The sequence below is a fragment of the Pistacia vera genome, unplaced genomic scaffold, assembly GCF_008641045.1.
Source record: "Pistacia vera cultivar Batoury unplaced genomic scaffold, PisVer_v2 Contig123, whole genome shotgun sequence".
NCBI classification, from domain to species: domain Eukaryota; kingdom Viridiplantae; phylum Streptophyta; class Magnoliopsida; order Sapindales; family Anacardiaceae; genus Pistacia; species Pistacia vera.
The window spans coordinates 895,908-911,304 of NW_022195282.1; the positions used below are offsets into that span (position 1 = coordinate 895,908).

Consider the following 15,397-nt stretch of genomic DNA (forward strand, 5'->3'; position numbering starts at 1 on the left):
CTAGCCTCTACTCAGCTTGGAACAACAGAACTGGCTGTTCTTTTGATCAAATTTAGTTGGGTGTTAATTGGATTGGAAGCGAAGTCCCAGACATGGTATGTGTTTGAGCCATGTGATTCCTGTTTGGCTGAGTCAGATCAACATTAATTTTAATTTTATAGGTTGATTCTTAGAATAGGACTAAAATACAAACTGTTTTGAACTTGGTGCCTGGGAATGTAATACTTATAAGTGACAATACTTCTATACCTATTTTTGTTCTTTGAAATTTACTTGTTTGCATCTTTTGGACAAGTCCTAAGGACATAATCTAAAGTGCAGTTCTCTTTTGTTTATCGATGTTTTCATCATGTTTGCAGTTTATCAGCTCCTTGAAAGATAATTTAAATGCAGAGGTGGCATTGGGTACTGTGACCAATGTCAAGGAAGCTTGTGCATGGCTTGGGTATACATATCTTTCTATCAGGATGAAATTGAATCCTTTGGCATACGGGATAGGATGGGATGAGGTATGGTTTTTTTATTTCATTTTTCTGTTGCAATGTGGCATCATCTCTTAATTTAATTAAGCACCTGAAGTGACTGAACTGGATAGATATTATATGATTAATCAGGATTTTTGAGCTTATGTTGTTGATTTCATACCTGCTATTGAAAACAATACCTCTTACCTAACTAGCTCTTATCCTTGATACGTAATCATTGCTCCTAAAAGCTTAAGTTGGCTAGTTAGGTCTCAACAATAGTAATTAAGTCTAAGCTCTAACACCTCTCACTTGGCTTGTTTTCTTAGTTGTCATTGATCCAGCAGTCCACCGAAAAAATAAAAAATTCGAACCAGAGAAAATAATAAAAAAGAATTTAACAGTAAACCAGAAAAGAATTTCAACCTCCATTATTAAAGGAAAAGAGATATCTTCTTGCCAAATTGTTGATTGAAGTTTGTAGTAATTTCAAGGATACTCCATGATAAAAAAAGAGGGCCATGTGTCATAGGTGAAGTAGTTGAGAGTGTGTATCAGATGATGTGAGCTACAAGTGTTGTGCTAGGAATAAGTTTCTTGCCAGTTGAAAACTCTATTCTGGGTTAGATTGGCATATTTTTCATCTCTTCTAGATATGAGAATAGATGGACCGGGCATGTGTTTGAACAGAAACCAATGGCAATTTGTGTGCAATGGCTTATGGACTGTCAAAACTATAATATTTTTTTTCCCTGGCAGCCAAGTTTTGCCCAGGCAGAGTCCATGAGGAGATTTTTGTTATAGATTTGCATATAAAGACTCCAAATTAGATAAAAATGTAGAATTGCTGTTGATCTAATGCAGTTGCTGAAAGTTTCTGAGATATTGTAGTAGATTGTTGTTGATTTGCTTTGGGAAAGAGCTAAGTCCTGACTTCTTTGTGGGTTTCAGTTACTGAACAATTCCAAAGAACATCTTTTCTTAAATGGGTGCAGTGTCTTAATTTTTATTTTTCACCGTCTTTCTTTGTATAAATTTAAAATGCTATTGGTCTACTACAGATCTAAGAAATTGACACATTGGTAGATCTGAAATACGCCTTTTTCCTCCAGCACATGATTATGCTTTGGTATATACATCTTCTTTATGTTGGTTGACAGCATGATGTCCGTACATAAAATCCAATGCTCTTTGAAGAAATAGAACAGGCTACTTCATTTTTATTAATACATCACACAATGCATATGTTACATCTAGTTATAGGGAAAAATAGATAACCTACAGATAATATTAGCTAGGATTTTCTTTATTTAAGCTTAAATTTAGATTTAAATTCTAGATATTCCTAGGTTATTTCTAAGTTCAAACTTCTTATCACTGATTTCCTACACTCTCCCTCAAGCTGGGGAAAAAATATCTAACATTCCCAGCTTGGAAGTTAGACTATCAAAGAGTGGTCTAGATAGCCCTTTTGTAAGAACATCTGCTACCTGCTGACTTGTAGGTAGATAGGCAACACACAAAAGCTTTCCTTCTATCTTCTCTTTAATGAATTGACGATCTACTTCCACATGCTTGGTTTGGTCATGATGCATTGGGTTATGTGCAATGCCGATAGCAACCTTATTATCACAATAGAGTCTCATAGGATCCTCTTGCCTAACATCCAACTCTGTCAACAACCGTTTCAGCCATAGTCACTCACATATACCCTATGCCATAGCCCTAAACTCAGCTTCCGCACTACTTCTTGCCACGATTGCCTTTTTTTAGCTTCTCCAAGCGACCGGATTGCCCCAAACAAAAATACAATACCCCGAAGTCGACCTCCTATCACTTATTGAGCCTGCCCAATCCGCATTTGAAATGCCTCCACCTGTCTCTCACAACTGTTCCTAAAAATAGTTCTTTCCCGGAGTCATCTTAAGATAACTTAATATCATTTTTACTGCCTCTAAATGTCTCTCCTGTGGGTTATGCATATGCTGACTTGTAACACTCGCCGAGAACGCTATATCAAGTCTAGTATGAGACAAATAAATCAACCGCCCAACAAGCCTTTGATATCTATCCTTATCCACTGGAGTATCACAACTATTCTGATCAATTCTTGAATAAGCTCAACAAGTGTTTCAACAGGTTTGTATCTTTTAGCAAATCTAAAACATACTTCCTTTGAGACACATAAATTCCCTTCTTGCTCCTAGCCATCTCCATGCCCAAGAAATACCTTAGTTGACCCAGATCTTTGACCTTGAAAACCCAAGCAAGAGCCTTTTTAACCCTCTCTATTTCTTCAAGACTATCCCCTGTAAAAATAATGTCGTCAACATACACTATTAAAATTGTAATCTTACCATTTACCTTTTTGAAGAATAGGATATGATCAGACTGCCCTTGAGTAAACCCATCATCCTTAATAGCCTTGTAAACCCGTCAAACCAGGCCCTAGGAGACTGCTTTAAGCCATACAATAATTTCCTTAGCCTACATACCTTACTAACCTCCTGTTTGCTTTTAAAACCTGGTGGTCAATCCATGTAAACCTCCTCTGCCAGATCCCCATTCAAAAAAACATTCTTGATATCCAAGTGTTGTAGAGGCCAGTCTAAGTTTACAACAAGTGATAACAATACCCGATGGTGTTCAACTTAGCCACCGGAGCAAATGTTTCCTGATAGTCTATCTCATATGTCTGTGTAAATCCCTTAGCCACTAACCTTGCTTGGTGTTGGAGTCCCACATCGACTAGGCACGCTCAAGCCTATTAGATTATAAGAGGGGGTAATCCTCCCATTCAACAAGGCCTTATTGGGTGAGGAGTTAGACCCACCTCAAATTCTAACATGGTATCAGAGCCCAGGTTCAATTGAGCTGAGCGCTTGACCAGTGGGTGAGGAGTTAGAACCAGCAACTACCTCCAATAACAGGCATTACCCAACATATGGGCTTGACCGTGAGGGGGAGTGTTGGAGTCCCACATTGACTAGGCACGCTCAAGCCTATTGGATTATAAGATGGGGTAATCCTCCCATTCAACAAGGCCTTATTGGGTGAGGAGTTAGGCCTACCTCAAATTCTAACACTTGGCATCTCTCCATTGTACCGTCTGCCTTGTATTTAACAGTGAACACCCATTTACAATCAACAGTAGCCTTCTAGTCAGGTAAATTCACAAGCTCCCAAGTCCTATTTTTCTCCAATGCATTCATCTCTTCCATAATAGCCTCTCTCCACTTAGGATCAGCCAACGCTTCCTGAATTGTCTTCGAAGTCTCTATGGTAGAAAGACTGGTGGCAAATACGTGAAACTTGGATGAGAGTTTCCCATAAGACATGAACTTAGAGATAGGATGCTGTGTACATGATCGAACTCCTTTTTGAATAGCTATATGGAGATGGAGATCAGAAATATCATTAAGAAAAGAACCAGTCTTATCAGAAGAAGTTTTAGATGAATTCTCTTTACCTGTCAATTGTGAACCAGATACTTCTCTCAGTTAAGACAATTGACCATGATGTTCTACAGGATCTTCATTACTTTGACAACTGGATTTTCGAGAAAAGAATTTAAGTCCTGGTCTATTTAATCGTTCTAAACCTCCCTCTGTTTGCAACTTTTCCTGAGACAAATGGGTACGATCTATAGAATCAAACTTACTAGACTTTACAGGAAGCATGGTTGAAGGTGAACTCAAGTTCTGAGAATCTTGAGTTTATTTAGAATTCTGGCTTCCTAAGTCTACAGATAAATCTACATGTTCCATAGGTGGTAAAACTTCCCAAAAACGATCTTCACTCACAGTCTCCTCCTGAAGAGAAGTTTTGGTAAAATAAGGACATGACTCAAAGAAAGTAATATCCCTGGACACAAACACCTTTTTAGAGAGTGGACAAAAACATTTATATCCCTGTTGAGTAGAAAAATACCCAATGAACACGCATTTGATAGCCCTAGGATCCAATTTACCCTACTAGAAGACTGAACGTGAACAAATGCAGTACACTCGAAAACTTTCATAGGAAGAGAATTCAGAGTCCTAAAATTGGGAAATACCTTAAGAAACGTAGACATCGGAGTACTAAAATCTAAAACCTGAGTTGGTAACCTATTAATCAAGTATGTGGCTGTTAGGATGGCATCACCTTAGAAATATTTGGGTATATTCATTGTAAACATCAAAGCTCGGGTAACCTCTAAGAGGTGCCTGTTCTTCCTCTCAGTAACTCCATTCTGCTGTGGGGTATCAACACAAGAACTCTGGTGCATAATTCCATGGTGTGACAGATATTTTCCTAGGACAGAAGTATTGTATTCTCTACCATTATCAGTCTTTAAAACCTGAATTTGAGTCTGGAATTTCGTATAAATCATAGAATTAAAGTTCTGGAAAATCTGTCCTGCTTCAGATTTGTTTTTCACAAGATATACCCAAACACAACCTGGTATGATCATCTATGAAGGTGATAAACCATTTAGCTCCTACACGGTTTGTAACCCTAGAAGGTCCCCAGATGTCACTATGGATTAAAGAGAAAGGTCTAGAACTTCTATATGGTTTTGTTGGATACAACATTTGCAAGTTGATATATATCACACTGAAATAATAATGGATTTTTATTACTGAAAATCAAAGGGAACAATTTGTATAAATAAGAAAAAACTAGGATGACCTAGTCTCTTATGCCACATTATTACTTCTAAATTACTAGATACCTAGGTTCTTCTCGGTATCCAAGTCTTCAAAGAAGTAAAATCCTCATTTCTCTCTAGCATTGCCAATCATCTTCCCCGAGAGTAAAGCCTGAAATTCACAATGAGAAGAGAAAAATTTAGCCACACACTTCAAGTCCTTAGTTAACTTATTGATAGACAGAAAATTACAAGCTAAACTAGGAACATGAAGTACAAAATGCAATATGAGATCCTTGGAAATCCTTGACCAGCCACACTTGCCAAAGACCCATCAGCAGTCTTAACCTGGATATTATTGTAACATGGACTATAAGATATGAAAACCTTAGAATTACCTGACATATGGTTAGATGCACCTAAGTCTATAACCCAGGATTTGTGTGTATCCAAACTAATGTGTAAAGCTATTTGGGAATTACCTGGTTTTGCAATGGAACAAGAATGGCTGAACGAACCAGATCTGGACTTATTAATTATCTCATACAGGTGCTCAAGCTGCACCTTGCTAAACGGCATAGCTCTTCAATGTTCATAAGATTTGATAGGTACACCCTCTTCTACATCCACATGCATCCCCTTAGCACCCAATTTATTAGGCTTCCAATTTGCAGGTTTACCATGCAGCTTCCAACAGGTTGCTTTGGTATGCCATGGCTTACGGCAAAATTCACACCACACTTTCTCTCCTTTCCGCATCATTCGTTGATCTCCACTAGTACTATTAGATGTCTTACAAACCTTTGAGACTAGGGCTGAAGACTCAGACTCTGATTGCATATTTTGGCTACCTATACTGTTGGAGTTCCATACCGACTAGGCACGCTTAAGCCTACTGATTTATAAGAGGGGGTAATCCTCCCATTCAACAAGGCCTTATTGGGTGAGGAGTCAAACCTATCTCAAATTCTATCATGGTATCAGAGCCCAACTTCAGTTGAGTTGAGTGTTTGACCAGCGGGTGATGAGTTAGAGCTGACAACTATCTCTAATAACAGGCATGATCCAATATATGGGTTTGATCGTGAGGGGGAGTGTTGAAGTTCCACACCGACTAGGCACGCTTAAGCCTATTGATTTATAAGAGGGGGTAATCCTCCCATTCAACAAGGCCTTATTGGGTGAGGAGTCAGGCCCATCTCAAATTCTATCATATACCAACCGATCCTTCCATCATCACTCTTCTTCTGCCTTCTTCTCTTCTTATTTCAGCAGAAACTTCCTGGATAGAGGGTAAAATCTCTATTCCCAAAACTCTACCCCTCACCTCATCTAACTCCATATTCAATTCTGCTAAGAACTCAAACACTTTTTCTTTCTCCAACATTTTATTGTTTTTTACACTATATTGAGAGCAGCTCCAGTCAGCCTCAGAAAACAAATCCAACTCTTGCCATAACTTGGCCAATACACTATAATATTGAGTCATGGACATATTTCCTTCTTTGGTCTCCCACAACCGAGATTTGATCTAAAAAATCTGGGCTGAATTTCCAACATCATAGTACGTCTCCTTTGCCATGTCCCAAATATCTTTCGCTGTAGGTAGAAATAAATATAGTCGGCCAATCTTCACTTCCATAGAATTAATCAGCCAAGTCATTACCACACTATTCTGGGCATCCCATTTTTGGTATGCCGGATCAGCAACCGATGGAGCTTTGATTGCTCCCGTCAAGTAGTCTAACTTCCCACGGCTTATAACACCTAACTTCATCGACTGAGACCATGAGATATAATTCCTACCATTCAATTTATGTACACAAATCTAAATGGAAGAAGCAATGGCTGAATTATCAACAACAGCCTGAATATTGGATGAAGATGTTTTGCCTGACTAGGGAGTGACTTCTTGACGAACAGGTGGAGGACTTTGGCTCCTCCTCTATCTTTCACCGGTCATGGCAAATTTAACCATCACTACCTATAGCCACCTGGGCTTTGATACTATGAAGAAATACAACAGGGTACTTCATTTTTATTAATACATCACACAATGCATATGTTACATGTGGTTATACGGAAAAACAAATAACCTACTGATAATCTAGCTAGGATTATCTTTATTTATGGTTAAATTTAAATTTAAATTCTAGATATTCCTAGATTATTTCCAAGCTCAAACTCCTTATCACTGATTTCCTACACTCTTGTATTTGGCAGGTTGTTGCAGATCCTTCTTTGACTTTAAAGCTGAGAGCTTTTATAACTGATGCTGCTCGTGCACTTGACAAAGCTAAAATGATGCGGTTTGATGAAAAAAGTGGCAACTTTTACTGTACAGAGCTTGGTCGCATTGCAAGCCATTTTTATATCCAATATTCAAGTGTTGAAACATACAACGAAATGTTGAGACGTCACATGAATGATAGTGAGGTTATGGACTACGATTGTAATACTTACAACATTTTTTCATTACTTCACTTGAATGTCTCTTTTTTGGATTATATTTCTAAATTTTTTATTATTTTATTTCTATAAAATATGGAATGCTAACAGGATATCTGGAGTCCAAAGATTTCCATTTACCAGTTCTTTGCTGAAAAGTGATTACCCTCTTTTGTTAATAACTTATTTATTATATTATGCTGCTTTGCTCTCACGACAGGTAGTTGAAATGGTTGCCCACTCTTCCGAATTTGAAAATATTGTTGTTCGTGATGAGGAGCAGAATGAGCTGGAGCAATTGGCACGCACATCATGCCCATTAGAAATCAGGGGTGGTCCTTCAAACAAACATGGAAAAATTTCAATTCTTGTTCAGGTATTTACTTCTTGCAGCATTAGTGTGATGTTGTACTAGTTTCCAGTTAGAAATGATAACATATGACTACTATTTTCATGATGCAATTTTGCAGTTGTACATATCTCGTGGCTCAATTGATACCTTTTCATTGGTCTCTGATGCTGCGTATATAAGTGCAAGTTTGGCTCGTATTATGCGAGCTCTGTTTGAAATTTGTTTGCGTAAAGGCTGGTGTGAGATGTCTAAGTTCATGCTGGAATATTGCAAGGCTGTGGATCGCCAAATCTGGCCCCATCAACATGCCCTCAGACAATTTGACAGGGATCTCTCAGCAGAAGTTTGTCTAGCTTACTTTACTGACTAATTGCTTGAAACTATTTGTCATTTAATATAGCTGATGATATGTCTTAATCGGTTCAGATACTGAGGAAACTTGAAGAACGAGGGGCTGACTTAGATCGCCTGCATGAGATGGAGGAAAAAGACATTGGGGCCCTGATTCGTTATGCACCTGGGGGAAGGGTATGACCCTTTTCAATTGAATGTTGTTTTAAGATTACAAATGGCTTTGGTTTAAATAAGTTTATGTGTTTAATCAAGCCTTTTTCCTTTGGGTGATGGAAGTTGGTCAAGCAATACCTAGGCTATTTCCCATGGATCCACTTGTCAGCTACTGTAAGTCCAATTACAAGAACTGTTTTGAAGGTAACTTCATAGTGAATGACTTATTTTTTTGGCTTTTAATTCTTGGGTATTGAAGATTTCCATGTAAGGATAAGGTACTTTTTTGAAACTAACTTCCAATTCTCAGGTGGATTTGGTGATAACTCCAGACTTCACGTGGAAAGACCGTTTTCATGGTAACACACTGCGTTGGTGGATAATAGTTGAGGTGAGTACTTGAATCTTCTGTGCTTCTTGTTAATTTTGTGAGAAGGCAGTCATATGGGTTTTGATTTAATACTAATATTCTGGATGATTGTGACTAAGGGTCAATTCACTTTAAACTCTGGGATCTGTGAAAGAATATTAGAGTACAGTTCGATCCACTTAATTTAATGCATCTCATATTTCAGTTATGGAGGCCATTTCAAATTCTTTATTAATTTTTTTCTTGTAGAAATTTTATAAAGTATAGTTCAGTAAGCGGTTACTATGCTATAGTAAGAATTTCAACAATAATATTCATAATTAGTATTATAAGAAACTCATATTATAACTTAGCTCTCTAGGGTTTAGTTGATCCTTTACTTTTCGTGTTTACTTGTTAAATAAACAACAGTAGTTTGGGAATCTGAGTGGAAAATATGATGTTTCTTGGTTGTACTATTCTTCTCATGTTCATTGGATTATTCTCTTTTGCATCTTATTTGGTATCTGATGCAATTTCACTATACCTGAAATGGTGTAACTCTTTGAACAGGATTCTGAGACTGATCACATCTACCACTCTGAGCTTTTTACACTGACGAAGCGAATGGCTAGAGGGGAACCTCAGAAACTTTCCTTTACTGTGCCAATATTTGAACCACATCCACCACAATATTTTATAAGAGCTGTTTCTGATTCTTGGTTGCAGGCAGAGGCATTCTACTGTATATCTTTCCAGAATCTACCTCTGCCGCAGGTATTTATGTTTATAGATGTTCGTTTACTCATTTAATTTTTTGATTTGCTGTGTCATTTTCCACTTGCCAAAGATCTTTCTTATGAGAAGCTTATGCTTCATTCAGGCTCGTACGTCACATACAGAGCTCCTAGACTTGAAACCACTTCCTGTGACTGCACTTGGCAACAATATATATGAAGCCTTATACAACTTTTCGCATTTTAATCCCATACAGACACAGGTATTATAAATTTACTCCAAGTTTTGGATATGTGATTATAGTTATTATCCACATCATTATATCTGAATTCATATTTATTTTGTTGCTTGAAAATGGCAGATTTTCCATGTCCTGTATCACACAGACAATAATGTTCTACTGGGAGCTCCCACTGGAAGTGGGAAAACTATATCTGCTGAGCTTGCTATGCTTCGTCTCTTCAATACGCAGCCTGACATGAAGGTATGAGTTATAATTTCTTATGTTTAATGTAAATGAGGTTGAATATGACGAACCATATTAGATTTTTTTTTTTTTTTTGGTTCGCACAAAGAGAGAGAGAGAGAGAGAGAGAGAGAGGACGATGAAGCCAAATTGTCAGTGTCTTATTACAATTGATGGCACTCCTTTATATCAAGTGCTGTGTGCAACTAAAACAGAATAAATGTATTGCTTGTACAACAGTGCTATACTGCAGTAAACATCATATTGTACATGTGATAGGTGAAATATACATGTTTTAGTCAAGGGTTAGGCTATTGTAAAACAAATTTTTGACACAAATTCTTTGCCTTTGATTCAATGTAATCCAACAGTTTGGATGAGAAGTTAGAGTTAGTTATTTTTTAATGTCAACTTAAAAGCTTCAGAAAAAATGAATCAAAATTGTAAGATTTATTCGTAAAATAGACTGTACAGCCTCTGGTCTTTATAGGACCAAAAAAGAGAGAAAAAAATAGTAAGAAATAACTACAGATATTTACACCTAGATTATTTCCCTGAATAGCTAGATATATATATAGTAATATTGGCTAAATTAATATTGTACAGATCTCAACCAAATCAAGGAAATTTGGTCAATTAATCAGAAAGATTATTTCCTGATTTCTGTGAATCATGTCAGGATTCTCAACACTCCCCCTCAAGCTGGACTAAAAATATCTTCCATGTCCAGCTTGCTAATCAACTCCTCAAACTGTCGTCTGGGCAGCCCTTTTGTCAAAAAATCTGCAATATGTTCAGTAGTTGGTACATAAGGCATACATATTAGTCCATCTTCTATTTTTTCCTTTATAAAGTGCTTATCAATTTCAACATGCTTCGTTCTGTCATGGAGCACAGGATTATGAGCAATAAATATAGCAGACTTGTTGTCACAATATAGTCTCATTGGTAAAGCACTAATTATCTTTAGATCCTCTAGGAATCGTTTAATCCATAGAATCTCACAAATCCTAAGTGCAGCAGCTCTAAACTCAGCTTCTGCACAACTCTGAGCCACCACATTTTGTTTTTTGCTCCTCCACATGACTAAGTTTCCTCCAATAAATGCACAATATCCAGATGTTGAGCGTCTATCCATAATGCTACCAGCCCAATCCGCATCTGTATAAATCTCCACTTGTAGATGACCATTATTTCTGAATAGCAAGCCCTTTCCTGGTGTGCCCTTTAGGTATCTAAGAATCTTGTATACAGCTTCAAAGTGCTCAAGTCCTGGTGAGTGCATAAATTGACTGACAACACTTACAGCAAAAGTGATATCTGGTCTTGTGTGAGAGAGATAGATTAATTTGCCCACCAGTCGTTGGTACCGTTCTTGGTCAACAACATCCTCAGGTTTAGCAGGTTGTAGCTTCAGATTTGGCTCTATAAGAGTCTTAGCTGCCTTGCATCCTAGCAGACCTGTTTCATTAAGAAGTTCAAGTGTACATTTGCGTTGTGAAACCGAGATACCATTTCTCGACCTTGCAAATTCCATCCCTAGGAAGTACTTGAGTGTGCTCAAGTCTTTAATTTCAAATTCTTTTGCCAAGAAGCCCTTTAGTTTGGCAAGTTCAACATCATCATCACCTATCAGGATTATGTCATCTACATAAACAATTAGTATAGCTAGTTTCTCCTCTTTTGTATGTTTATGAAATAAGGTATGGTCAGCTTGGCCTTGTTTATAGCCGTGTCTTTTTACAGCCTTGGTAAACCTCTCAAACCATGTACGAGGGGATTGTTTAAGGCCATATAAAGATTTCTTCAACCTACACACTTTATTCTTCCCTAACTTTTCTTCGAATCCAGGCTGTAAATCCATAAAGACTATCTCTTCCAAGTCTCCATTCAAAAAAGCATTTTTAATATCTAACTGATGTAATGATCAGTTAAAGTGAATAGCAAGAGAAAGAAGAATTCTGACAGAATTTATCTTGGCTATTGGGGCAAATGTTTTTTGATAGTCTATCCCATAAGTTTGCGTAAACCCCTTTGCCACTAAGCGTGCTTTATACCTCTCTGCTTGACCATTAGCATTACATTTAATTGTGAATACCCATTTGCACCCAACAGTTTTCTTCCCACTAGGTAGTTTTGAAACTTCCCAAGTTTTATTTTTTAGGAGGGCACTCATCTCTTCAAAAACTGCTAATTTCCAATCAGGATGTTCTAGAGCTTCCTTAATTGTCCTAGGCACAAACTATTTAGATAAATTGGATACAAAGGCTTTATGTTGGCTGGACAACCTATGATAGGATAAATATTTGGCAATTGGATGCTTAGTACATTCTCGGACACCTTTTCTAAGAGCTATTGGGAGGTAAAGATCTGGATATTCATCAAGAATAGTAAGTAGAGGGTCTGAAACAATACCTGGAGTTTCTTCAAGAGTAGAATTTGAGGGTAATGATTGATCAAGTGCCACTGAAGTAGGCTGGACTCTATTGTTCGAATGATACCTGTTCCTTGAATAAACATTTAACTCTGCAGATTGCTCAAGTAGTGGTGGTTCCACCTCTGTTTGTGATGAAACAATACCTTGGTTTGAATTCTCAGAGTTGGAAGTATTCATCGGATTCACCACCTCTGAAGAAACTCCATGAAATATTTTATTAGGTAATGGAATAGAAGTCTGCCAAAACTGATCTTCATTTTTACTCTCACCCTGAACGTCATTTGGTATGAAAAAAGGTTGTTTTTCTAGGAACACAACATCCATACTAAAATATATCTTCCTTGTTTTGGGATTAAAGCACTTATACCCTCTTTTATTTGGTGCAAACCCCAAGAATACACATCTCTCTGCTCTTGGGTCAAGCTTAGATCTAAGATGGGTTGGAATGTGGACCAAAACAGTACATCCAAAAGTATTTGAATCCATCATGGTCATATTTCTAAGATGAGGGAAATTTTTTTTAAGAAACTTAAGAGGTGTTTTATACTTAAGGACACGTGAAGACATTCTATTTATTAGATAACATGCTGTTAAAATAGCATCACCCCATAATTTCTTAGGTACATTCATAGTAAACATAGTGGCACGGGCAACCTCAAGTAAATGTTTATTTTTTCTTTCTGCGATCCCATTTTGTTGAGGGGTATCGCGACAAGTTGATTGATGTTCAATTCCCTTAAAAAAAATTTCTAGGTATTCATTAAAGTATTCCGTACCATTATCACAACGCAAAATACTTATTTTAGTTTGAAATTGATTTTCCACCATTTTATAGAAATCCATAAACAATTTCCTGACCTCAGATTTTTCACTCATTAGATATACCCAACTTAGTCTAGTGTGATCATCTATAAAGGTAACAAACCATTTTCTCCCAAAAAGAGTAGTAATTTTTGAAGGACCCCACACATTGCTATGAATTAAATAGAAGGGTTTAGAAGCACGATAAGATTTTGACTTATAAGGAATTCTATGGCTTTTTGATACTTGACAACTTTCACAAAATAAGATATTACAATCAACATTGTGAAAAAGTTTTGGAAATAGATGTTTCATATATGGAAAACTAGGATGTCCTAGTCTTTGATGCCATAACATTATTTGATCAAAAACAGAAGTAAAACTACTAACATTACTTAAGCTAAAAGCTTGTTTATTCTTAGTGAGATTGTCATTGAAGTAATATAGTCCATCCACCATTTTAGTACTGCCAATCATCGTTCCCAAATTCTGGTCCTGAAATTCATAATGTGAGTCAAAGAAGGTGACAAGACAATTAGAATCTTTAGAAAGCTTACTAACAAAAAGCAAATTGCAAGATAATCTTGGAACATGTAGGACAGATTTTAGTTCAATGGTGTTGGAGAGTTTAATTGAGTCTTTGCCAGCAATGGGTGAAAGGCTTTTATCAGCAATCCTTACTTTTTGATTTCCAGAACATGGTATATAGAAGTCAAAGAGCTGATTGGCACTGGTCATGTGATCAGAAGCTCCTGAATCTATGATCCAAGGAACTGGAGTAAGTTTACAAGAAAAGGTACTAGGAATATCACTTGTTTGTGCTAAGGACACACTGGAAAAACTAGATGGCTAGCTGGAATTCAGCAATTTAAGAAGCTGATCAACTTGCTCCTTGGTAAAAATTTGGTCAACCTTCTTGGCTTCATTGGCCGATGGGACTCCACGACCACGTTTTTCACTATTTCTTGTGCTCTTCCAATCTGCAGGTTTCCCATTGAGTTTCCAGCTATTTTCTCGGGTATGGCGTGGTTTTTTTACAATAGCCACACCACACCTGAGGACGATCATGGTTCTGCTCTTGAGTCTTGACACGTGCAGCATTGGTATCACAACAATTAGGGCTGAGTTTTCAACAGTTCTAGCAGTCCCTTTCTTCCCCAACATGACTCCTCGACAACTTTCTTCACGTTGGACCTTCGAGAAGACTTCTCCAATAGATGGCAGTGGCTATCTGCCAATAATTCTACCCCGTACTTCATCAAACTCCATGATCAAGCCAGCAAGGAATTTGTAGATTCGAGAATTCTCCACCATCTTGTTGTAATGGGCTTGATCTTCAATATTTTTCCACTCATAGGTGTTAAACAGATCCAGATCTTGCCAAAGTCTTTAAGAATGTTGAAGTACTCGGTCACACCTTCACTTCCCTATCGTATTTCTCCAAGCTTCAATTCGATCTCATAGCATTGAGACTGATTCCCAAAATCAGAGTACATTTGATTAACATTATCCCATAGCTCCTTCATGGTTGGATAACACATATAGTTTGCACCAATATCCTCCTCCATGGCATTGACAATCCATGCCATAATCATTGAGTTTTATGCATCCCAAGTTGCATAGGAGGGGTCAGATTTCTCGAGTCCCTTGGTTTCTCCTGTTAGGTACCAAGTCTTCCCCCTACCTTTGATATACATGCGCACAGATTGAGACCACCTAAAAAAGTTTTTTTCATTCAACCTAATGCTGGTGATCTGGACAGAGTGTGCGTCAATAGGCTTGGCAGTGGTAATATGTGTGGTTACCGGAGTGGAATCAGAGGAAATTTCTTACATGGTGACAAATGAGAAGGAAGGCTACTAAAGACAAAAGATTTAGAGGCTAGGGCTTACAAGGTAAGAGCAACCTGGCTCTGATACCATTAAAGCCTCGGAAAAAATGAATTAAAGTTGTAAGATTTATTCATAAAATAGACTGTACAGCCTCTGGTCTTTATAGGACCGAAAAAGAGAGGAAAAAATAGTGAGAAATAACTATAGATATTTACACCTAGAATATTTCCCTGAATAGCTAGATATATATATATAGTAATATTGACTAAATTAATAATGTACAGATCTCAACCAAATTAAGGAGATTTGGTCAATTAATCAGAAAGATTATTTCCTGATTTTTGTGAATCATGTCAGGATTTTCAACACA

At 37.3% G+C, this 15,397-nt stretch overlaps 1 protein-coding gene across 1 annotated transcript in view; it reads left to right on the top strand.

Annotated features, from left to right (window-relative positions):
- The window catches only part of LOC116116617 (DExH-box ATP-dependent RNA helicase DExH14), a 35,392-nt gene that overhangs the window by 10,596 nt on the left and 9,399 nt on the right, over positions 1–15,397 (top strand). Inside the window, exons 21-30 of the mRNA XM_031402681.1 lie at positions 360–509; positions 7,321–7,533; positions 7,766–7,921; positions 8,016–8,240; positions 8,324–8,425; positions 8,528–8,608; positions 8,715–8,795; positions 9,327–9,530; positions 9,637–9,753; positions 9,853–9,975. Of these exons, the coding sequence (XP_031258541.1) occupies positions 360–509; positions 7,321–7,533; positions 7,766–7,921; positions 8,016–8,240; positions 8,324–8,425; positions 8,528–8,608; positions 8,715–8,795; positions 9,327–9,530; positions 9,637–9,753; positions 9,853–9,975 (1,452 nt within the window). The remainder of the gene's footprint in view (positions 1–359; positions 510–7,320; positions 7,534–7,765; positions 7,922–8,015; positions 8,241–8,323; positions 8,426–8,527; positions 8,609–8,714; positions 8,796–9,326; positions 9,531–9,636; positions 9,754–9,852; positions 9,976–15,397) is intronic.